The sequence below is a fragment of the Lissotriton helveticus genome, chromosome 3_1, assembly GCF_964261635.1.
Source record: "Lissotriton helveticus chromosome 3_1, aLisHel1.1, whole genome shotgun sequence".
NCBI classification, from domain to species: domain Eukaryota; kingdom Metazoa; phylum Chordata; class Amphibia; order Caudata; family Salamandridae; genus Lissotriton; species Lissotriton helveticus.
In genome coordinates, this window is record NC_136061.1 from 713,855,290 (window position 1) to 713,881,900 (window position 26,611).

The 26,611-nt window shown below is 42.0% G+C and overlaps 1 protein-coding gene across 2 annotated transcripts in view; it reads left to right on the forward strand.

Annotated features, from left to right (window-relative positions):
* Positions 1-21,883, forward strand: part of PRRG4 (proline rich and Gla domain 4) — a 297,426-nt gene extending 275,543 nt beyond the window's left edge. For both annotated transcript variants that reach the window (XM_078680854.1, XM_078680855.1), the window contains 2 exons: positions 12,947-13,079; positions 17,994-21,883. In XM_078680854.1, the coding sequence (XP_078536980.1) occupies positions 12,947-13,079; positions 17,994-18,240 (380 nt within the window). In that variant the 3' untranslated portion in view covers positions 18,241-21,883. The remainder of the gene's footprint in view (positions 1-12,946; positions 13,080-17,993) is intronic.
* Positions 21,884-26,611: the final 4,728 nt, after the last annotated feature.

The following is a 26,611-nucleotide window of genomic DNA, read 5'->3' on the forward strand; positions in this document are numbered from 1 at the left end:
CCCACCCGGCACGGACACCCGAGCTTTCCAGCAATGGCGTGACTCGCCTTGCCGATCAGCCGGGCACCTCTTTGATATGGAGGGGTTCCTCTCTTTGGCCGACATCTCGCGCGACTATGGAGTGGATGGCCCTCACATGTTTCAGTATTTCCAAATCCGCCATTGGCTCTTGAGTCCGGACGTTGCCCCTCTGGTGGGCCGGCAAATGACACCGTTCGAACGTTGGCTCATATCCAAGGACTCAGATAAACATCTCATCTCAGACCTCTATCGGATGCTCTCCCCTGCTGCAGATCCTGACAAGACCGCTGGCCAGCGGCGTTGGGAGGCAGAACTTGGACGACCTCTTTCCTCAGTGGAATGGAACCACATATATTACAGGGCCGCCCACACTACCCGCAATACCAAAGCCAGGGAATCGGCGATCAAACTGGCTATCTACTGGCACCTTACCCCGGCGAGACTCAATCAAGGCAACCCGACCCGTAGCGCGCTGTGTTGGAGGGGATGTGGCAGCCGAGGTACACTGACTCACCTCCTGTGGGAATGTCCCGCCTTGCAGGAGTACTGGAAGGTCGTCCTGGACGACATTGACTCCACGTTCGACACCGAGATCCCACGCTTCCCAGCTTACACACTCTTAGGGCTTCCTAATGCACTTACATTCCCCTTGAGATCAACTCGCGGCAAACAGATGGGCATTGCAATGCAGGCAGCTTCGCAACACGTCCTGTCGCTCTGGGGCTCCACTAACCCACCCACTCACAATGGCTGGCTGCACAAGCTGTGGTTCACGTTGTGCATGGAACGGATTCAGGCCACACTCACGCATACCACTGACGCATTCCGCACCACTTGGCAACCGCTCCTGACGTTGCTCTCCAGGGAATTCCACGAAATCACCTGCCCGAAATATCTTCGTATTCTACGACTCACAGACTGCATTGTGGACCAAACGCAACCAGAGGCACCCTGATACACTCTGATTAGCTACAACTCACACGATTACTATAGACGACTGGCGTACTGGTGGGGTGGGGGGGGGGCGTTAAGGTTGGGTGTTTGGGGGGGAGGCGGGTTCTTAGGGCTGGCTTGTTTCCTTGTTGCCCCGATTAGGGGATTCTTTAGATTTCCGGGCACCACTTTTCCGTTTGTGCATGCTTATCCTGCTCATCTAACGCTTATTAGAGAAGACGTGTCTGTCTGTCTCGCTTGCCTAACTTGCCTGTTGATTGTCCATTGCTATGCCATGCCTTTTTTCCTTTTTTTCTGTTTTAAAACTCAATAAACATACTTTGACATTAAAAGCAACCTCCTTCCACGGACCAGATGATAGTTCCCTAATCACCATTGGTTGAACCCTCACCAGTTTTGATTTCTCACTTGCGGAACATACCATGCTGTCCCTTACAACCCTCTCAACACACAAATCCATACCAGGCCACCAATAAGAGGATCTGAGTCTCTCCTTGGTCCTAGACATACCAAAGTGAGACTCATGAGCCTAAATCAGTAAATCCTCATGTACCCCAAGAGGAGGTATGATACGTGTCCCACGTACAAGCACTTCATCAAAAATACCCAATTCATCTTTGACTCACCAAAACTTGCAAACCTCTTCAGAAGCTTTTTTTTAGAGTGCCAACCATTACGAATAAGCATCATTACCTCAGATAAAACAGGATCTAGTGACAACTTTAAACACCATTTTTCTTTGTCAATAATGGTATCACCAACAGAGCAGACATGAACATCACTCATGCACCACTCATCATCAGAGTCATCATCAGAGGAACCATCAACAAATCTCGAAAGTGGATCCGCCACACAATTATCCATCCCGGGGATGTACCTGATGTCAAAATCATACTCTTTAAGAGCTATGACCCATTTAAAAAATCTACCTGAGGTCAAATCTAGACCTTTTTTTTAAAGTCTCACACAGTGGTTTATGGTTTGTTTTGGCTGTGAATTTAGTTCCCCACAGAAATTTTTTAAGCTTTCTGATGGCCCAAAACACTGCCAGGGCTTCACGCTCAATCACGGAATAATGTGTCTCAGCATTCTTGAGGCCACGTGATATGAAGGTAATGGTTTGCATACCATTTTGATCCTCCTGTTGAAGCACCGCTCCCAGACCCTTGAGACTAGCATCAGTGGTAACCACCGAAGTCTTGGAGGGAACACAAATTTTAAGATTAGGAGCATTACAGAGCTTTTCCTTGAGGGTGGCAAATTCAACGTCACATTCATTGCTCCATTTGAATTCTGCACCTTTCTTTAAAAGTCCCCTCATGCATGAACAATGTTCAGCAAAACCTTCAACAAACTTGTAGTACTCAACCATCCCGAAGAACTTCATAACTTCTTCTCTGCATGAGGGAGCGGACATGTGAGAAACACAGTCCACAAGATCAGACTTCGGGGCGATCCCATTACCCGAGATTGTATGACCTAAGTACTTTATCGAAGTAGTGGCAAAACGACACTTCTCAAATTTTACTGTGAGATTGGCTTCTTCAATCTTGCTCAACACAGCATCAAGACGATACCCATGTTCCTCATTGTCTTTACCAAAAACAAGGATATCGTCCTGATAGACGCACACCCCTTCACAACCACTCAATACAGTCTCCATTGCACATTGAAATATGGACGCCGCTGACACCAACCCAAAAGGCATACGAATAAATCTGAAGGTTCCAAACGGGGTAATAAATAAGGTGAAGGCTCTCGAGGTCTCTGCTAACTCAATCTGGTGATATGCCGAAGCTAAATCAATTGAATTGAAAACTTTGGCACCACCCAACAACACTAACAATTCAGCTATATTGGGAAGGGGATAGCTATCCACCACCACACATTTATTGAGTTGCCTCAAATCCACACACAAACGAAGTGACCCATTAGGCTTGCGTGCTGCTACAACTGGAGCAAACCAATCAGTACTGGTAACCTCTTTAATTATGCCGCCAGCTTGAGCTTGTCCAATTCCCTCTTCATCTCTTCCCTCACAGCTATTGGTAAATTCTGACTTTACAGAAAGAGGGTTGAGAGTTGGGGTCTAACGGAATATCTAGTTTAAAATCTTTGAGACATCCAAGACTTTCCCTAAAGACCTTTGGAAATTTTTGCCTAACATGTGTCTCAACAATAATGTCAGATTTAATATGAAAGGAATCAGATTTGATAGTCATAGAATGAACGTCAGGTTTTAAAACAATGGGACAAGAGCCACTGGGATCTAGCATGACCCCCAAATCTCCATGGTGGAACCAGCTGATGATGCTGTTACCTTTTGGTGAGACGTAAATTTTGCCAGAATCCACTTCACTAGTTTCCCGGATGGAAATAATTAACAATGTTGTAAAGAAAATGGGCTTCGAGAATTCAAAGAAAGGCATTTTGTAAGTATTCGACTTTTGGCCACTCCCACGATTACAAACTCAAATTTACTGTACATAATGATGCAGGGAGATTCGATATGCAGCTGGCTGTGCGTGACCCTTATGAATGCACAGAAGCAATGCACCTCCCTGCCCCTCACCCCTACCCACTCCAATAGTGGTCTCGGAAGGACCAATTGTAAAATATTTGGTTGTGGTCAGAAAATATAGACAAATGCATCTTATATGACAAAAGCTTCATTAAGGAGAGTTATGTGGTGCTCTGCAGACTAATGGTTTGTCAATCAATCAATTGTAAGCTTTATTCGGTTTAAAAATCACAAAACCATAAAAGCATACTAAGATCTTGAAAAAGTTTTACAGCACAAGATGATAAAATGTGTTAAAAGTAGCAATTCATGATAAAAACATAACAATCAACCACCCACAGACTTACAACTTTGCTATATATAGCACGGTTCATTTTTTAAATTTGCCATAGTGTTTAACAACTCATTATTCCATAATATGATACAAGGAATAAAATGAAAGTGGTAAGGCATATATTTAAAACTGTAAATACATATACAGTACAATCATCATTTGTCATATTATGTCCCGGTTTCTTCACAGACAAGTGCTTCAAGATATGAATTATTGTGTCTTATTTTAATTGTCTAATGGATGAAGATTGCCACAGCGTTACAGACTTTAATATTACCTAGGCTACAGATATATTCAAAAGCAGGTCTATATAAAAATAACCTCTCCTTTAAGAACTAAGGTCGTAAATAAGACTACCTAAGTTCCCTATAAAAGTTACAGAACAGAATAAAATGTAACGTTGTCTGATTTGATTTACCGTCACAGGGGCACTTTGGCAAATTTTGGCTCCACTTGCCCATTTTTGGAAAGGCTATTAAAAAATTAGCCAAACCCATCCGCAGTCTTATAAGGTAAAATCTGTGCGTTGTATTTGTAACCTGCAATAAATAGTTTTTTATCCCAATCCCAAGAGTTCTCTCACAATAGTCCTTTGTCAAGGGTTTCATATTGGCATTTACTTCCCTCAACCAGTTACGTGAGTCTACCAAACTTCTTTCTAATTATTTTTTATCGTATTCAAGTATTTGGTAGGGATTTTCCAGATCAACATCCTGAACGCATTCCTTTAAAAGTTTTCTCATATATATCAGCCACGGGATTTTACTCCCATGGTCAAGGGCAATACAGTCTCTGTTTACCTCTTGTGTAAACCTTGCACCATCTTTGCTCCATATTCCATACCAAGTATTTAAACTTATAGTACTTATAGAATCACTAATATATGGTGCTCCAAGTTCTTTATGTACACTATATGTAGGGGTGGAATTTGGTACAGCAAGCAATCTTCGTATGAAATTATTTTCTTGGGTTAGGAGGGATGAGCAATTTGGTTTGTCAAAAGTTCCAGGATTTAGTAAATGGACTGAAAAGTACCAAGATGCACAGTGCCATAAAAAGTTTGCAAATAGATACAGTTGACGAAAGAGTATCATGGTTACAAAGAAAACATGAATGTGATGCAGAGCAACACACAAAGTACAAATTTTAGGGAATAAAAAGCAAACAAACAGTAACTGGTAGCACTGTGGACTGTGTTTATTCCCACACCCCTTTGCCAGTGAAACCCCAAAGAGAGAGACACATGCCCACAGCACCTTGAAGAAGGGAAGGATTTGAGCATAAGTCAAATTGTTTAGAAATGGACAGACAATAAATAATAAACAAAAATGGGAAATGGGGCTGTTGGAAAAATTCATCCACAGCTGTACGACCTCGGTCTTTAAATGCACAGCAAATGTGACGAGATAAGAACAATATTTACTGGCCTGTTTACAGAGGAGCTCGAAGGAAGTGCTGATAGCCAAAAAAACAGTCCTAGGATGCTTGATTCCGGTCCAGGGAAGACATGGCTTGGCAGTTCGGGCTGGACTGTTCCCATGAGGCACATGGTCAAGACTGTTTTGCATATTGTCCATGTCTGAACTGGGGTGGCTTGATGAGCAAATAAAAGTCACAGTAGGAACAACTCCTGCTGTCTCAAATCAGAAAACAAGTCCTATTTCAGAAAACTGTGCCCTTATAAAGTGTTTAAACTTTTGTCAGCCTGAACACAATCACAATCGACGCACATATCAATTTATACAGCCAATTGGATTTGCCGGTGCGGAGCCAAAAACTTGTGCCATGCAAAACATTATTGAAGCTAGCTTCTATGTGTGCCTCAGAATTAATTAAAATAATTACAATGATAACTTTCAGCCCTGTGCTGGGACATGTGCAAATGAATTGCGATTCTCCTATTACAATGACTAGAGAATCTGGATTTCATTAAAGACACGGAGGCTAACATTATGCATACAACTTTCAATACAGACCCAAGCAGCTGCATACATCACAAAGTAAAAGTTCCATATTAGAACATTAGAAAACATATAAAAGGCATGAGCACTAGGCAATCAGCCTCTTTTAAATGTGGTGTAAACAAAGGAAAGGTCCAATAAACTTCAAGGAAAAATCCAATAAACTTCAAGTAAAACTCCATAAGTTCTTTAGTGTATCACGAAGATGAAAGATAAATCAATTGATCTGTGGGTCGTGAACATGAAGTTATGAGAGATTATCTTAAAAAGAGAGGGAGATATAAATGTTTCAAGAAAAAATACAAAAGAGCAAAAGAACAATTCTGTAAAGAAGTATAACCATTATAAATGCAAAGTAAGCATTCAAAATAAACATATCACAGTAGTAAATATGATACGAAGTATGTAAGAGTATACTGTATGTTAAAATCAATCACCCAAGGGAAAGGGTGGGAGGGATAATGTTAGCCTCCGTGTCTTTAATGAAATCCAGATTGTCTAGTCACGGTAATAGGAGAATCGCAATTTCATTACAAGACCGGAGGCTACCATTATGCATGTTGGTAGCCATGCAACATCAGACATATGAGTGATTGGTTTGCAATAGTGATGAGCAAAAGTTCTAGAATTAGACCAATTAACAGCTTTAAGAATATCATTTAACTTACCACCTGACCAAAAGGACTTACTGGCCATTGCACCTCTGATAGAATGTGGTTTGAAAATATTCAGATCGATACCTGCAAGGTTCATAACAATTTTAACCCATTTTGCAATAGAGGCAGAGTTAATACCTTTGTGAGATTTAACGAAGGATATAAGTAACTGATCCACATCAGAGGGGCGAAGTGCATTAATTCTTAAGTCATATTCTTTCATACAGTCCACAACAAGTTTTTTACATATATCAAAGCGTGGGTAGAAAATAGAATCAGACATAGTCTTGGTTCTCCTATGCAGTTCAAATTTGACTTAAAAAATATTATAAGATCTATAAGAAATATCAAGAGCTTTAACATCAGAGACCCTACGACAAGAAATCAAGCAAAGAAGTGTAGCTAATTAGATTGAAAGGTTCTTTCTGTTCAAAAGAGAATTATCAGGCCAACTACAGAAAAGGTCAAGAATTAATTTGACGTCCCACAGAGATTGATATCTAGGTTTTGGAGGTCTCCTAAGTCTGATAATCTTAAGGATTCTACAAATAATAGCATTTTTACCTATCGTTTTACCGTTGATTAGGGCATAACCTGCGGAAATAGCTGACCTATAACAATTGATAGATCTATAACTCAGACCCCTCTCAAATTGTTCTACAAGGAAATTAACTATATCAATGATAGGTGCTTCCACGGAATCCAGGTTCCTTTCCAGGCACCAACGTAACCAAACCTTCCAAATGTTGTTATACCGGTAGTGTGTTCAAGGGGCCCATTATTCTCTGAGGAGAGTTGAAGTTGTCGACGAAAGTCCTGCAAGATCATTGGATCTCCTGACACTCTCCAGACAAGAAGGCTCAAATTCCCTGTTTGAACAAGAGGGTGAATTTGACCGTCTATGTCTGTAAGAAGGTCCGCGAGGGAAGGAATTAGGAAAGGAAGATCATAAGTCAGCTCCAGAGTAGTAGGGAACCAGGCTTGGGATGGCCAAAAGGGAGTCACCAGGACAAAGAAAGCGCGTTGGTGTCTCACTTTCTGAAGGACTTTCTGGATCATGGCAAATGGGGGAAAGGCATAAGCGTTGATTCCTTCCCATGATTGGAGAAAAGATTTCACTGCTAGAGCACCTGGGTCGGGCATCCAGCTGTAATAATTTTCCAATTGGAATGTGAGTCTACTCGCAAAGAGATCTATTTGGAAGGGACCCCAAAGGTTGTTGAGAGAATTGAACACAGAGGTGTTGAGTTTTCAGTCGCTGTGATCTAAGAGGAACCTGGAGTTCCTATCCGCACAAAGGTTCGATTTCCCTGGAAGGTTTTCTGCTCTTAGAGAAATCTTGTGTTCCAGGCAGAACATCTACAGTTTCTTGGCTAAGTTGGAGAGGTCTTCTGATTTGGTACCTCCCAGGCGATTTATGTAAGCTACATCAGACATGTTGTCCATTTTTAATATGACTGACCTGCCTTGAAGAGAGTGTTTAAAACTCATAAGAGCATAAAGACCTGCTGTGAGTTCTAAGAAATTTATATGGTGCGAAGATTCTTCTTGAGATCAGACCCCTCCAGTGTTCTGATCTAGGAAACAGGCTCCCCAGCCATGAAGGCTCATATCTGATTCTAAAATAAAGTCTGATGTTGAGCCAAAGATTGCTCTGCTATTCCAGGCGTCCAAATTATCTAACCACAAGGTCAGTTCCAAAATGGCCTCCCGGGTTAGCGAAATGTGATGTCCATACCACAGGCCTGATCTCAAAGCACTCCCCTTTATCCGTTAAAGGGCTGAATAATTTAGAGGGCCCGGAAAGATAGCTTGTATAGAAGAAGAGAGAAGACCCAGGAGTCTAGCTAATTCTCTGAGGGATAGATGTTGATGTTTCAGGGCATGTCTTATCTCCTTCCTGATTTTGGAAATCTTCTTCGGTGGAAGTAGGAGAAGGCAATTTGTGGTGTCTACAGTGAAACCCAGGAATTCCATAGTTTTCGAGGGAGATAAAATCGATTTCTCCTTGTTTACAATAAAACATAGGTTCTCTAAGAGTCTTGAGGTCTTGAAGGATTTGAGAATGATCCTGAGACATAATAAGGATATCGTCTAGATATATGATCAATCGAGTACCTTTTTCTCTTAAAGATGAGGCGACTGCCCTCATTATCTTGGTGAAACACCAAGGGGCTGATGAGAGGCCGAAGGGAAGAGCTTTGAATTGAAAAAGATGGTTTTTCCAAATAAATTGAAGGAAGGGTAGATGTTCTTTGGCCATAGGGCTGGTAAAGTAAGCATCTTTCAGATCTAATTTGACTAACCAATCCCCTTCTAATAAAAGATCTCTCAGAAAATGGATGCCTTCCAGCTTGAAGTGTCTGTAAACAAGGTATTTGTTGAGTTCCCTCAGATTTATGACGGGCATTCCCATGTCTTTTTTCTCTACCAGGAAGAGTGTACTTACGAATCTCAGCAAGTCCATAGGGACTTCTACAATTGCCCCTTTCTGAAGCATTGAAGAGATCTCTTCCTCTATTATTTTCTCTTGGTCTAAGGTAAGGAGTATTTCCGTGTGGAGTGAATTTTGGATCGGAGTGTCTATAATATCTATAGTAAATACGTCTACAGTGTTTAGAACCTAAGGGTCCTGAGTAATTATTTTCCAGTTCTGGATAAAGAATTTTAGCCTGCCTCCCACTTTTGGGGAAGAAAAAGGGGGTGGGGGGTAAATAAAGAGTTGTAGTACTCACTTTGAGAGTTCGTGTCTTTAGTTGCTCCTCTCGCTCTGAAGCCTCTTGAACGGAAGCCTCTTCCTCTTGGAGGGTATAATTGGGGTTGATTGGAGGATTGGTAGCCTCTTCCAACGTAACCCCTAAACCTCAAGTAGGGCCTGCGAATGAATTGGCCGAAATATTGGCACCTTCTTCCGGCCCTGCCAAAAAGGTGGTTGATGTTGAAGACCCTTCTCATATTTTGATGGGCCTTGTCCAGTGCTGTATAGGTGGATACGTATTTACCTAAGGTTTTGATTAGGTCTTCACCAAAAAGTAAACCCTTTGGGTTGAGTGAGGGCTCCTTGTCAGCTAGGTCACTAAATTTTGGGCTTATCTTTGTAAGAACAACCATTCACCTTTCAGAGTTAAGACTGTCGTTGGCATTGCCTAAAAACACTAATGCCCTTTGACTCCAACTTCGGATTACATCTGTGTCTAAAGGAGACCCATTGATATAGTTATCTTCGGCAGCATCAATGATCTTAGCTAGATGTCCTAAAACATCAAGGAGCTGGTCTTGGCAAATTTTAAGGGACCTCTCCATACCCTTTCTAGGATCCCTGCCAACCTTGAAAAGGTATTTTATGAGATCGGGATCAAGGTTAGGCGTTTGGCAGATCTTACCCTCGATAGAGGGTCTTGAACATTCTGCTCTTAAAAGATTACTGGTGTCTCTCTCCAGAGGATTTCTTATCGATTTGGCAATAAATTTGTTAACATGCTCATGGGGGGCCCAATCAGAGCTCCGGGGATGTTTGATGTTAAAAGGAGACAACATCTCCTCGCCTAGAGGGTCCAAAATACTATCTTTCGAAGAGGAAGGGATATATATTTTCCTCAAAGGATTGAAAGTCATAGTCTTGGTTGTCTTCATCCAAATCAAGGATGTATTCATCAGGGAATTCTGAGGCATCATCATCATGAATGTCGTCATGAAAATTAGTATCATGGTTGAATTCGAGATCATCACTTTGAGCACTTGGATAGTTTGTGCCGCGTAGGACACCTTTATATTATGTGCCGCTAAGGACACCTTTAAATGTTGTGCCGCGAAGGACACCTGAATTATTTGAAGTGCGAAGACCTCCCATGATGGATCATGCTTTTGATTGCCTCCTTTTCCATGTCAGGTAGGGGGGCATTGACCTCGTCCTCATCGATATCAGACATTATGAAATGTATAGGAGATAGTTATAGAAATATATATATATAATTTTTTATTATTATTATAATTTTTTATGTATGTATATATATATATATATTTATTATTTATTATATCCCCCTTTTTTTTAAATAAGGAGGGAGAGATAGCAGATGGGGTAGAGTTTAACTAAATAAGGTTAGTATTATTATTTGATCTAAGATTGAAAATATTCCCTTTAAAAAATGAGGGTCTCTGCGTAAATGGAGGAGAGAGATTAAAGGATATATATTTAGATTCCTTGGATCCTTTTTAATTCGGGAGCGAAAGGACTATTTTCTTAAAAGAGGCTCGAAATCGCCAGCTGATCGTAAGACGCGAGCAACTGAAAAGCTGGGCTGGTTACCACGGTAAACTTGTGAGGCAGAGGAAAGATCCCTCGCAACGCGTGTACGCGACGCGGGTGTTGCCAGGGTGAATTCCTCTAATGGCGCCCAAGAGATCTCCGAGGACGGAGGTGTCGAGGCGGTAAGGGAGCCTTTAAATTATACAACAGAAATTGAAGAGTGAGAGCATGGAGAGAGGACCCAAAGAGTGGCGATCCTCTCCCCCGTTTATAAAATAAAGCGGTACCGAGGATAAACGACCGGGAGGTTGAGTAGGGAAATCCACGCCGGTCTCCGTAAATTGGAGAGCGGGGAGAAAACGCTAACAGTGAGAAGGCAATGACATGAGGACATGAGGAGTGATAGCCAAGAAGTTAAAAGGCAATAAAGGTATTAACAGTAAATTGAGTAAAGTATATTAGTACAACATTCAAAATAATACAGGCAGTAATAATAATAATAATAATATATTGGCAAAATGATTAGCTTATAGCAGAGAATATCTAGAAAATGAAAATGTCAAACAGTTAGATAAAACAGTAAGGTAATAAGAAACGTAGAGAACTTATCTGCTTGGAGACGCATTTAAAAGAGGCTGATTGCCTAGTGCTCATGTCTTTTATATGTTTTCTAATGTTATAATATGTAACTTTTGCTTTGTGATGTTTACGGCTGCTTGGCCCATAGGATTCAATATCAAATACCGATTCGGTATTTACCGAATTGGTAAATACCGAATTTTGCAAGGGCGCAGGGGGTGTAACTTTGACACCCTCTGGCACCCCTGTTTTAGGCTTGTGTGCCACATTGTGTGCCACATGGCACAGGTGTACATGCACCGATGTGCATGTGCACCTGAATCGGTATTTTACCATGCAATTGTATTGCATGGTAAAATACTGATTTTCAAAGCCCTGTGTCAATGTTAAAATTGGCACCTACATACCAAACATGCATTTTCGGTAATTTTACCGACTGATATATTTACCGATTCGGTAAAATATACAGAATCGGTAATTTTACCGATTCTGTAATTTTACCGAATCGGTAAAGTTACCGATTCGGTAAAATTACCGAAAATGCATGTTTTTTTATCCCCCTACATCTCCATGGCCATTTACCGGTCGGTAACGGCCGAATTTGGCCGTTACCGGCCGGTAAATGGCCAAAATCTCCCATCTACATCTGGCCCGTAGTGCTGTGCATACCTTTATGACAAAAGTACAAATTCCCAAACAACAGCTGTATTTGCGTGTTTTGTCTGGGTGCTGGGGCCTGACCAGAACAGAATAACAAGGGGCATTATTGTTTAACCATGTCTACATGTTCAGACTAAATCCCAGCAAAGAACAGAACGCAAAAACAACAGCATGTTGTGTGAAAGTACAGTGTGGCACAAAGCAAAATGAGTTTGTATAGTAACGTGCACAAATCCGAGGGCAGTCTGCATTGTGCTCATGCTAACATAGGGAAAACGACAATGGCCTGCACGGGACATATGACAGTTTCATTAATAATTTTGAAGTGGGAGCTTAAGTTTGATAAAGAGCTTGCTTTATGTAGGATGGTGCGGAATTTGGCCTGTTTAGACAACCTTCTCTGTGCCCGGGAATTTGACAAACTGCTTCCATTGCTTTAAGGCAGACCTACAAATTGTGGCCTCTTTATTCTTAGTACAAGGTCAGTGAGATTACCTTTTCTTTCCTGAATAACCACAATGTCTTCTAGTTAATAAAAAAATATTGTGATGACTAATATATACAGATCAGGAATACAAAGTTATTTAGACTCCATGTCTCGCATCGCTCCCTGACATTTTGCTAATCTAATCTTGTGAATTGACCTGTGTATTCATAGTTCGGTTCACAAAGCAGGGAATCACAGAGGGGTTGCAAAAATACCTCCCGATTTAATATTCATTAAACGATCTGAACTTTGCAACCCATTGTAATTTGCTAAAATCACAGGGATGGTTGCCTGCAAGTGTCAGCAGATCACCATCCCTGTGATTACATTTTAAAATGGTAAACCTTTTTTTAAAGCAGCCTTATTTCCTTAAAGGAAATGTGGCTGATTTTTAAACAATACAATATTGGTTAATGCACATCATCCAGGGACCAATAGTGTTTTTTAAAGAAACTGACAAAAATGTGTTTCATTGTTTTTTTCCAAGTTTATAAATTACTTCTATTTTTGTATTGAATATTTATTAGAATCACTTCAGAAGATTGATGTTACTGGCCTTCTGACTGGTCTGGTTGCTACTGGAGCAATATTGATTATTTTCTGGTTTATTGGGTATTACATCTACAAATATAAATGCAAGACAAGAAGACAAAGACCTGGGTAAGTAGTTAATCAAGGATTTTATTGCATAATTTATTGTTTATTGTTTAATTACTTTCTAACAAATACATGCTATAATCCCTAAAAGTATATTTCCATAGTAAATCTTTTTTTACATACATAAAGCTTACATTAGATATAAACACAAGGATAAAGATGCATACCTCATTGAGCTTGCGAAAACAAATTCATAGCTGGCTCATCTTGGCAGTGATGATTGTATTTGAGCGTCAAGTGTAATAATCAAAAACGATTTTCTACCTTAAACCAGGAAGCATTAGCTTATATGTGAAAAATCCAGGGATTGTTCTCTAAGATGTGTTAAATAAAATATGAGAGGATTCACAAAGTGCTTTAAATAGTTGATTCCTTTTCATGCTACATTATATGAAGTTCAAGATACAAAATCAAATGCTATTCCATGAGTCCTCCTAAGGCTGTTGCAAGGCTTCAAAAATTGCTCCTGCTCACTTAGAGTGGACTTTTGATCTGTTTCCCTGTCCGCAGTGATGCAGGCAGGGAAACAGATCAAAATATTGCTCCAACCCGCAAGGAGCAGCATTAGTAACTGCTCCCTGCGGGCTTGAGCAATGCCAGCTCCCACTGAATGCGAGCAGCCGGTAGGGGGCACGGTGACTATGGTGGGTACCCACCTTTTAAAGTGCATGGTTCTGGGGGCGTGGCCAAAGTCAACCTGAGAAGGAGGGACAACATGCCCACTTTCCCGTAAGAATGTCACCAGGCCCGGGAGATGGGGTCCCCAGGGTCCAAGTCAGCCCGGGGAGGAGGTCCGTGTGCCCCCCATGGAAATGTCACTGGGCCCTGGGGATGGGGTCAACGTGGCCGAAGATGGCCTGGGGAGGGTGACCACGTGCCCCTACCTGCTAAGAATGTCACTGGGTGCATGGCCTGACTTGTCATGGAGTAGTACGTGAGTCTTGACCTATCCAGGTTCCAGTAATGTTCTGTGCCCCATCCACAGCAATGGGACCGGCCCGACCACTGCACAGGATGGAGGAGACACTTACATGAATTCCCCCGTATGGCAACCTGCAGAGAGTCGGTCCCAGCCAGACTGTGCAGGCCCCAAGTTGCAGCCAAGCTCACCCGCAGCCACCATTTTGTTTGCAACGGTGTAGGCCTTGGTGCTGCCGGCCAGTCCATGGTGGAGTCCAGTAGAAGTCCAGATGTCCAGAATCAGTGAAAACCTGCAGGGGGGGGATTAGTGTCCCTGTGTGATGCCACCCAGACAACAAACAAGATGGACTGCCGGCCCAATTCTCTCCTGGACCCCCCTGTCAAGACCGGATGGGCACCCTGTGGAGTCTGGGGAGTGGCCGATGAGCGGCCCTGCATTGGCGGGCCTGCCGAGTGAAGCAGGCTAATGAGAAGGAAATGCCACATGGAAGAGGCGAGCACTGTTGCCAACACCCAGACAAGTGAAACTGCCCAAACTGCCAATCCCAGGGCCTGCCATTGGAGAGAATGGGGTGTGAGCACCCAAGAAAATATTCTAGGTGAGCTGCGTAGCTGCAGTGCCCTGTATGTCTACCCCCTCCAGCTTTCCTGGCTGCACCTGTGGCCAGTGAACTGCTGCTGCGCCGCTTCTGGATTGTGTTGTGGCCGTTCTTGGGATAGAGGAACTCAGGCATATCCACCAGCTGAGTCCCCGGTGGGCCTGACTAAGGGAGAGGGGAACTGGTTCCGGTAGCTGGAACGAGTGGGGCTGCAGGTCTGTGAGCCCGCCAGAGGTGCAGTAGTGCCGTTCATATGGAAGTAGTCATGATTGGATGCCTCACTGCAGAGAATAAAGGATGCCCTTGTGCAATACCCCAAGGCACCCCCCACCCCCACATAAGCTTCGTGAACTGTAGGGCGGATCCTGATCCTATTGTGAATGTCCCCTGGGTGCCTAATCCACCTCAGAGGATTGAGGAAGCTCTTGTGCACTGCCCCACAACACCCGCTGCACCAGCTCTATAAGCTGTAAAGGTGAACCCTGTGGCTAGTCTGAGTGTCATTTGGTTGGCTACTTGCCCTTAATGCTTGGGGGGACCTCAACACCTTCCTGACATGCTCAGCGCAGTTTTCGCTATGTGCTGGAGTGTAACACCACACTCCAGGGAACATGGGTGCTGCACCCATAACCTACGTGAACACATCAATGCTTGTCAATGCTCTGCTCTGGGGGCCATGCTTTCTCCTTCTGGCCTGGCCTGGGAGTAGAGTACCTTCGCCCTGGTGATTTAGTGACCAGCTGCCTGATTGCCATTGGCTTTGGGTGACAACCCGCCACTGGGGATCTCTTTAAATGGCCTTCCCGGCTCGGTGGCTGATGCCCCCTCGCTGATAAAGCATGCACCAACAAAGCCACCTGGGAGATATCAGTGACTTCCTTCTGGAGCATGGCAGCACCCGTAGAGATGGATGAGGCTCCTCCTCCCCAGCAAATGCATGAAGAAAAACCCGCTGCGGCTCCCAAAATGCAGGACTACATGAACCACTTTATCCAAGGAATCAGGTCTGAGATTGGCTTGCTTAGGGTGAATGTTAAAGCATGCATCAAGAACATCATGAAGGAAGTATCAGAAATTGGGGAGGGAGTGGATGCTATGGAGCACTTGGTGGTCGCCCGACCGGAGGATCAGGAGATGCTCTGGTGGTGTGTTGTAGCCTTAGAAGAATAACACATCGACCACCAGGCCAATCATGAGGACCTGAAGGATCTCAGTAGGTCTCAGTCTTTGAAATAATATCCATATTTGAGGGGTGCCGAAGGGACAGGAAAGTGCAGCCATCTTGGGATTCACAACGGCACTGCTACAGGTGATTCGGGGGGACAAGGAGGAGCCCCCTTCTTGGATAGAGCCCTTTGCTCTGAATCGTCATCTTAACACGTTTCCATTACTTCACTGAAAAGTAAGCAATTTTATGCCTTGGCAGTAACAAAGCAGACCTGTTCTTAAATGGGCACACTATCTAATTATTCCAGGATCGCTCCTCTACAACCTTGAGGCTCAGACAAGAGGTCAAACCAATCACAGACATCCTACGTGCCTTGGACATTAAATACCAGTGGAGCCACGCCAACGCTCTACTATTTACCTTGGAGCACAAGCGGCGATCTTCCCACTCCCTCATGGAGGCAAAGCAGCTCCTGGAGATGTCGTCTCCGGAGGGGGGAGGATCTTTCTTCATGGCCCGGCGTGCACCAAGGAACACTCTGAAACCCTTCTGGTCCACAGTGAGCTCCCGCCGCCCCAGAAGCTGCCCAGCAGGAGAGCTTACCTTGAAGATGAAGAGAGACATTTTTAATGCCTCCGTAGCGTGGACAAAGAAGTGTTGCTGGGAAGCTGACAATTTTTGGAGGGCAGCGCACCTGGTGGGAAAGGTACACCACCACCAGTTGCCTGCATGCCTTCTGTCAATTGGGTGAAACTGCTCCTGTAGATGACAGGAACACTTTTATCTAAACAAATGTGATGCCAACCGCCATAGTGTCTTGCCAGCTAGGTGCACTAAGTATTTCAGCGAGAAGCCCCCAAAATGGGGGTATGGGTGGGTTGTTTTGAAAATTCTAAAAAACATTTGTCTTGTCATGCAGGGTGTTTTTCCTCTTTGGGTGATAATTTTTCCTGCCTGTGACCAAAAAAGAAAAGCCTGCATCCTAAGTTCCACCCTCACCATGGTTGCCTTCTATTACGTTGATATCACATTTAGGGCCCATTTGGTGGCTGGGTCACTTGGAAGAGGATTCCAATGGCAGAGACAGCTGAGGTTCTGCAATCAGAAAGAAGGTGACTGATCCACTCTGAATGAGGGAGGTCAACCACCTAAAAGTTTTGCACTTTGTCCTAGGCCACAATAATGCAGAACTGAATTATCCAAAAGTAGGATTTAAATGAGTTAGTAGGGTTTTTTCCAGAATCATAAATTGTTATCTTTTATTCCGTATTAATGTCTTGCCATTTAGTAATGCAGGATACTGAAAAAAGAATACCTAGGGGGTCATTAGAATGACAGGTGGACTAAGTCCGCCTGCCATCCCATCGGGGAAGGGACCGCCCGTCATAAGGGCGGGGGTCCCGTGGGGGGTATTAGGATGCGCCCGCCACAGTGGCGGGCGCATCATGCATGTTTAACATTGCGGCGGGCGGTGTTTACACCAGCACCCGCCGCAATGTTAAAAATGCTTGTCATGCATTTGCATACACTAAGCGGCAGGCACCGCGCGGTGCCTGCCGCATTGTGTATGCAAATGCAGGGGGGTACCACAGGTGTACCCCATGTGCACCCCTCACCTCGCCTTCACCATGGGGGCCTGCAACGGGCCCCCAAAGCGAAGACCACATGCTTTTCCATGGAGGCATTGCCGCCACGGAAAGGCATCTGACAAAGCCCATTCTGATATGGCTGGTGGGGTCTGATAGACACCACCACCCTATAAACCCTTTTCCGCCCGGGGCGGAAAAGCGGTGGACGGTCTTTCCGTCCGCCACGGACCCCCCAGCCATGTTAATATGGCGGGGGGTCATTGCAGCAAGGATGGCGGGCAGATCGCCCCTGCCAGGCTACCACCAGCCTGGCGGGGCGCCCGCCATCCTAATGGGCCCCTTAATGTGCAGTTTTATTACCCTTAAATGTTATGCTGCTGATTATGACTTGCTCAGATTTCAGCTATGTGTCCCCGCAGATGTTGCAAGCTTATTGATCCTTCATCAGAATTTTCCGATCAACATTTCAAGACTGTGCAGTACAGACTTGTGCACCACAGTATTAGGTGTTTTAAAAAACATGCTATCCAATTTTGTTGGATCACACATTTCTCTTTAGTATAAATGAGCCAGAAAATATGTCCATGTACTCTTCTTAGAATAAAATCAATGTGTACAATAACTTTTATTTCATTTTTAGCTCCACAGTGAACCATGCACGATCGCATATTCGATCCAGTATTTCCAGAAGACTAGACCATATGTTCACTCCACAACATCCTCCTCATCCACCTCCAACTACTTTGAACTTGGAACCGCCATCTTATGAAGAAGCTGTTGCATTAAATGGACCCCTTGAAACACCACCACCTTCCTACCCAGAAACTATCGAGGAGATACAGCTCTTCAGAAAGTCCATTTCTCTTCCAGCTGGACAGTCACACTGACATATTGAGAGATAGCTGTGGAAGCAAACAGTGTAAAGGACATCTTGCCGACTAAAGCTCAGTTGGATGCCTTGATACACCACCATAACCCCCCAAAACTAAAGAAGAGTTACAGAGGTTCTTTGTACTGATATCTTAAGAGATAGGCATGCATCAGGATGGATAGTCTATACATTGTGACAAATGCTGCAAGTGAATTCTCTGAGCTATCTCTTGCGAGTGGGTTGCAGTTGAAATGCCCTACTCCACTCCTTTTTAAACATCAAAATATGTATTAAAAAGTTACTTGAAAGAGCAGATCTCCAACAACATTTGGGGGTAGAGAGACAGTCACCCATGTGCCCTCCTTAACAAAATCTTAAAAAGGTAAATTTTGATATTTTTTATATTTGAAGTTGCAGCATCAGATACTCTTATTTCATGTTCATAGTGAAGTATACACGTATGAGGTCTGATTTTCTGTTTCATGTCAAGGTATTGAACTATAAAGGAAATATTTGCAGAAAAATGCGCTTTACAGTGGAGCAGAAGATGTACTTATAGAAATATAGTATATAGCACATTATTGTTGCAAGCTCTTGGCTCTTCACAGTCCTTTTGTTTTCAGGCCATTCCAGTTATTTTGATGGGTCTCTTCACTACTCCGCAATCTCAGGGCATTAACAGCAAAGGAGTGAGAGTAAAATTCGGATAGTGTAAAGACAGTCACCAGAATAGACAGGATGAGCCATTGATCTTTATCTGCCACTTGTATTTCTACTGGGGCTCCTCCCAGTGAGTTTTTTCTTTTTCCTGACGACTACCTTGATATTCCCCAAAACTGTTTGCATGCACTAATACTGCTGAATGATTGCAAGGTAAATTCTCATTTTAACGCCAAGAAGTGCTAGAGGACATCAAGAAAACATAAAACTTTGCACCAAAGTATAATGGACATTGTGAATGTGTGTGTGATCAAAGGGTAGATGAATTTTATATTCACATGTCCTTGTTTATGCTATTACTGGAAGGACGTCACGGCGCAGATACAAAACATCCAAGGCTGTCTGATTCCAGATAAACAGGAGGAGAACATCCTGGACCAGATAGATCAGCTAATGGAAGGAACCATTAAACAGAATGGACACAATGATTGGTGTATGAGTAGGCATGACTTAATTTTGTGGTAGCATACTCATTCGCATTTTTAGTAGTACTCATGGCTTACGCCTTGAATTCAGGAGTACTACAAGAATATGTCACAGCACAATCTGTGTGGTTCTGGCTCAATGTTGCATTGCAGTATTTGGCGGTAAGGGTACTGCATAGAAAAAGTGATGGAGTATCAGTGGCGTAGCTAGACATTGTGCCGCCCCTAGGAGCGGGGGGGGCCTGGCAATTCCTTTGACAGCCACAGGTAGGAGTGGGGAGGGGAGACTACAAACAAAATTATCTATATCAATATTATATACTCATTACCAGAGGTCCTGATGAATCACATGTTAATGCACCATAGCGAGAAACATGTTGACCGATTTTTAAACACCTCTTAGTCTAGTCTAGAGCCAGGAAACATTAAATTCCAGCAAACTCAGACTAGCCCCGCTTTTAATTGAAGCAAGGGACCACCCGAATAAAGTTGTCTCTGGTACCCTTTTGCTCCATTTTAATCCACTTCCTGTCTACAACCCCCTGGCCCCACACCCGCACTTCACCCATAGGCAGTTGGACTAAAAGATCTCCGCTAAAGAGCCCCTCTTTGAGGTGAGCCCGTTGGGCATTGCACCGCCTGCCCAACGAGGAGCACTGCCTATGATGAAGCATGACACCTGCAAAGGTGTGTGAGGCAACTATATCCAACACAGTGGATACCCAGTGGTAGGATTGCACATGCTAACCACCACGCTCTCCCTTTCCTCTTCCTTGTGACTGCGGCTGGACCTTCCACTCCCCTTGAGTGGTATTTTCGCCCTGCCGATCCGACAGGATCACTCTCCCTCTATTTTGTATACACACACAAGTTCATGGTTCACCCACCCAATTTAGATGTGATGGAATTGAAATTATGTCAAAGACAGAGCCTACTCCGACTCTATGGCTGACATACTCTTCCATAGTTGATCATCTGACTGCCCACCCAATGTAGAGTGTTCAATCAGTGGCTTTTTTTGTTGCTATCCATCACTGCAAGGGTCCGCCAAGACTGTAAAATAAAAATAATGACCCCCTCACCATTGGAGAAAGCTCCCATGGTGTGGGGGTCCTTAGATTTTCATGTTTCAGAAACTTACCCCATCTTTGGAAAAATGAAAAACAATGTAAAGGTTTGACAGGTGGGCGTCATGTTTGACTGAGCAGTTAGTCAAACTTTTACAACATTGATAGGAACCACCATCACAGCGATTCCATTTAATGCTAATAGCTGTCTGCAAGACTTAGATATTTGTAGATTTGGTGGCTGGAGGTCGCTCAATAGTCTCTGCATTCTGACTGGGTACCCTTCATCCACCAAAGTCTAAATTAGCCCCAATATGTTGTCAGGAGCCATGTCAGTGAGTAAATATTTCCAAACCTCTTGCAAACGCTACCTCTATTCTGCATTGCATTTTGTAATTGAAAGACAATAAAAGGAGCACACAGGTTGGTATATACATACTCACCTAAGAAATTTTCAAACAGAAACGTACAAGAGAGTACACTACAGTATTGAATGTATGAGAAACTGGTCAAACAAAATATTTTTTGGGATAGATTAGATAAACATAAATAGGCCTTTTGTCCACTATTTACTAATAATATTACATCATGTCAAACGCAGCCATTTTTAAGCAAGAAAAATAACAGGTATTACTATTGCGAAATGTAATGGTACTGTTTAATGATTTGAGTGTTTCAGAACAACGTTACTATCAACTTGCAATTTCAGAGCTCTCTACTAGTCCTGTGTCAAGTCAAGTGGTGGTTATTAAGCTATGTCTGGTTTCTCAGACCATATTACTTCCACTATCAAGGCCTGATTCACAAACAAACTTACACATTTGAAATTTTACTTCTTTGGGTGTTTACAAACTCTAAGTTTAATTTTACTAAGAGTAATTTTACGGATGTGGAGACTCCTCAGTCGGGGAGGAGAACTCTGCACATAAAAATATTGGACAGGCCAATATTTTTAAGTGTAGAGTCTCCCTGGTCGTAAGATGGCTTTTAGTTAAATTAAACTTGGAGTTTGTGATTGCCCCAAAAAATTCAAATTTCACAAAAGTGTAAGTTTACCTTCGAGAATTAGGCCTTAAGTACTTAAAAGGCTGACTATCTTATACTTGAAATGGCTGAATAAACTTACTGTCTCTACACTTGACAATTAAAGTTACCACGGCCAACAGTTACATCTAGGTTACACTGAAGAAACAAAAGTCAAATTCTGTGCATTTGAATACGATAATGTTCAAACATTTTCTAAAAGATGATAGCACCTTCTTATGCACTTATTCCTAAACTAATTTTTGTTACCCAAATTCAGAAATAGATGTTTGGACCATAGCTAAGTAGCACTGGTTAGAGGCCACATAATAAAGTATATTTTTGCTATTTCATATTTACATTTTATGGAAATACAACTTCGAAAGATCTGCTATGTAATAACACAAATAGATATTGCAACTGTGAATTGTATATTTCTTTGTCTTTTTTGTGGTGTGAGCAAATAGGACGAGAGAACTTCCTGATCCTCTGAAGCCCTTTTGACACTCGTAAATGAAGCAAACTATCATTCTGATTTACAATTTGTTGGACTGGTTAGTAGCCTGTCCTCCTTATTACAAGAGCCATAAGATAATATGCACTTGTAATAAGGCGGACGAGTTACACAAAGCGTTTGTGACGGAGTAACCCATACGCAAAACTCAAAATCAGCACCCTAACACTTGTAGCCTGACAGCCAACTGGCAAAGAAAAGTTTGGATTTAGATTTTATGCATTTCACAAACCATCCATAAAGAACTCACAACCTGCATAAATGTGGAAAATCCAAAGTATTACAATTGATGCACGTAAATTCCAATAGCTGACTCATTACTTTCAATAGTTTGAGAATATTGTGCATGAACAGGAATGGCCATCAACATTAACATGTATGAACGTGAAAAACTGGAGGAAAAATTATAAAGGAGATACAGGAAATTGAAAGGGGCTCAAACTGCATAACTCGTAGAGCTGAATATAAAAAAGTCAGCAGGGGAAATCTCAAACAAAAAAATATTCAATCATAAAAGAATAAAAATAGCAGTGAACACACAGAAGGCCTGTTAGGTTGTAGCTGAATGACACTATCAGAGTGGCATAGTACCCCACGGTAAAATGAAAGCCAATGCTATGGGTGTGAACAGATGGAGAAGTTCACTATTTTAATTTTCATGATTTTCTTTTTAAATAAGAAATTTAAAAAAGTCGAAAAATAACGCAAAACGTAGATTTTGTGGAAGCATTTGAGTGGAAACTCTGCTACAAACATCATGTTATAAGGGATTCTCCCAAGGTTATGCTGTGCAAAATTGACACACTTCACAATATCTCAAAATGATGAACTTTGCACAGCTTTGCCTGCGGAATTTAAACTTTGCACACCACTAGCCATGGCACAGAGGAAGATGAGAAAGAGACAATTCACAGGGGTGGACCTAGTTGTATGTATGTTTCAGAACTGAGAAATGCTGAAAAAAGTGATCATCAATGCAAAAAAGATTTCTGGGAGATAATTGATATGGTGAATGCAGTGGTAATGGCTGTAGGCGTTATTGGAGATGTTAAGGAGTCGCATTAAGATAAAAAGATGTGCATCAGGGTTAAGGTCAGCAGAATGGTGTGGCAGCCACAATCCATGTACTAAGGAGATTACACAACTCTGTGTGATGCATCATCAACACCTCATGGGGCTTAATGCTGTGTGAAGCAAAGGCAATGATGCACTAATTCTCACCTCAGGTAGATAAGGACGCTTCATACCTATAATATCGAATTTTTGAATCTCGCAGCATAGCATTTTTGCAGTATTCTTCAACAACGTGAAATTGGGCTCAGCTTTGGTAGCAATGTTGCAAATTCATTTTGCAGATCATTTGCACATACTCAAATATGATTAAAGCTTTTTGCGAACTCTAGCAGTAGGCATTTCTTCAATAGCACTCAACAAGTCGAGACGCAGCGCAATACCTTTACTAGAAACATGACATTGCACTTCTTGCACACCAAACTATCACCTGTCTCGTGTCAACCTCAAATCTCCAACAATGAAATGCAACTGCCTCCAGTCTCTCAAAATGTTCACCAAGACTCTCCCCAAAGACTAAAATGTTGTTGTGGAGAACAAGTACCACACTTAGCACTTGCAGCACATTAGTCATCACATGCTGAAAGACAGCAGCTGCTGAAGCAAGCCCAGAAGGCATCCTGCAAAACTGAAAAACACAGCTGGGCATTATTCTTCCTGTAGAAAAGGGTGGCCTACTATTCAGTTTTATCTCTTATTATGGCCCAGTACATGGAAGGTGAAGCTGTGTCAGAATTTACAATTGAAACTGTGTAACCTAACTGGTGAAATTGTCTTAAAGAGATTTCAACTTTTTACCGGACCCTTATTTAGATTCTTTCAACTCATTGAAATCAGCATTAGAGAAACACAGAAAAGCTTTTTTAAGATTTAAGATTTTTTTGCTCAGGGAGCTATGATATGACAAAAAAATCCTACAACTAGATCTTAAGCCATTTTTTCAACATAATTTCGCCCTGCATCAATGATTGATACGTTTTTTAGGATCACCTCTCCTACCCAGTGTAGACATACAGCACCATGCCAGTGGATTTTCAAGCCATTTGTTGGTAGTGGTTGGCTGTTCTATGCCCATGTCCTATCAATCGTTTAGTCACTTTTTTCAGTAGAGGATAATATGAGCTTGATTAATTTAGAAATCCAAAATTACTTTATATACACTGAGTCAACAGCAGATGAAGCCATAGTGTGTGGCACTTTATAGCACTATTAGAGGAGTTCTTATATCTCTAAAAGTACAGAAATCCAAAAAAGAGAAGGAAGCTGTACATTCTTTACAAGCGGCGTGATACCCAGCGTATCAAGCCATTGTAATAGATTTGACATCTCCTTAAAAATGTGGTGGAAGATGAAGAAGAAAATGAGATATTTCTACCTTATAATGGAAATTATAAGTAACTGAACATTTGAACGACAAATCTTCAAGGAAGGGGAGAGAGAAGGATGGTTTTTAGATTGGCGTTCAAAACAAGTTATTAAATACATTAAATTAAAATTAAATGTTATTATTATATTACACTATATCAAGAATCAAAGTTAGATGACCTGCATTTTGAACACCAGCTATTTCAATTTCTCAAGAAGCTGAGACTTCCCAGCTTGACCTCAGCAGCAGTTGCATCTCAAACTCTATATGGCAAACTGATGTGAGGGAAACTATAGGACAGCTGCCAAGTTCAATAGCTCCTTGAGAAGATGGCTTTAAACAGGAATTTTAAAAGACTCTCTTATCAAATCATGGACCATTCTTTTTAATTCCATATTAGGAGGTGGACAGATTCCTGGCTACTCCGTAAAGGTGTTTTTCTAAACGTTTTTAAACTGGGAAAATAACCAATTGAGCCCACATCATACAGACCAACAACGCTATTAAACTGGATTACAAGATTTACATACAAATATTGGTAAACCATATCAACATATTTGCTCCCCATCTCATTTTTAAAAATCAGAATGGGTTTCTTACCACTAGGACTTTAAATCCTAATAATTTAAGTCGAAATGTATTCATATAGTTATTGCGGATGCAATCTCAACAGCAATTATCTTGCTGAATGCCAAAGAGGCTTTAGACTATGTGAGCTGGAGATTTTTATCTCAAGTACTGGAAAAAAATTAAATTTCATCCTCAGCTTCCGAGGTCAATATAAGCTTTAAATCAAGGTTCTATAGCACAAGAAGTTGTATTTAATAATTCACACGCTGGCCAAATTATCCTTCTCTCTCCCATATTACATATTTTCTTTATCAAAACTCCGGCCAAATATATACATCTAGATATACCATATCTGCTCCGCTTTCTGCCGTTTCCAAAATGAAACTCCATGCCGATGATATTGTTTTATTTTTACCCTCTAGCATAACCAATATTCACGCTCCTCTTCAAGCAATAAAGACATATACTGTGCTGAGTATATAGTGTGTATAAAATCAGTGAGGCAAAGACTGAGTGTTTATTGTGCAATATTGCCTCAGAGACATTCAAATTCATTCTAAATGAGATCTATAGATATTTGGGCCTGTATTACCCAGCACAGCAAGGTGACTTATTCCTTAATCAATTATATCTCTTTAATAAAAAACATTTTTTAATCTTCTTCAAGTATGGAAGACCCTTCCGTTCTCAATTATTGGCAGAATAGCACAAATTAAATTGTTAATCCTGCGCCTATTTTTATTTTATTTTATAGACACCTCTTGTAATTTAGATTCCCCTGTTTTGACAAATTAGAAAGGGCTCTGTCCTTGTTTATTTTGAGAATCACGCTGTCATCTGGCCAATCATTATTACAGATTTACCTTTTCGTGTCCAGGACAGAGAGCACGCCAACAACTTAACATGAGTATCTACGAGGAAATCTCAAAAAGTACTGAGGCCAGAGCCTCCACCTTCGCGTTTAAATCAGATGAAGCTGATCGAATCTATGCATTGATTAGGGAAGAAAACGCACAGGAAACCACGACCTGCTCCAAAGAGCAACACATAAGACAACTTATATATTTGAGCAAGAGACGCATCAACCAACAACTACACGCAAGTACTTTGGTTAAATACCATCGTAACCAACGTATACCCAGGGGCCTGAGGATTGCCCTCAAACCATCGCTCTGCAAAAATTCTAAAAAATTCCAGGAAAGGTGGTATGAAATCTTGAATAAATGCTCCTTGGATTTGATCCTTTTAATCATTGAAGAGTTATCTGGTATATTGGAAGAGTTGACAACTGAAATTAAAGAAACAACCACAGAACTATCTAAAATGCTTTCCGAGGAAGATCTTAAAACCATACTTGAGGATATACAAAGACAAATGGACAAACATACCAACGACATAAATGAACGTAAGATTCGGAAATACAAAAGAGATACCCTTGACTATAGACTTGGAGAGGTATATACATGGGCCGAAATCTATGCTCAGAAAAGAAGGAACATACCTTACAACTCACAAACAGAAACCTCGTCATCAGGTAGTGACAACTCTCAGAGATCCAGGAGAACCCAACCCACACATACCAGTACAGACACTCTACAAGCCCAACAACCTACTACCAGCCAGGTCACAGA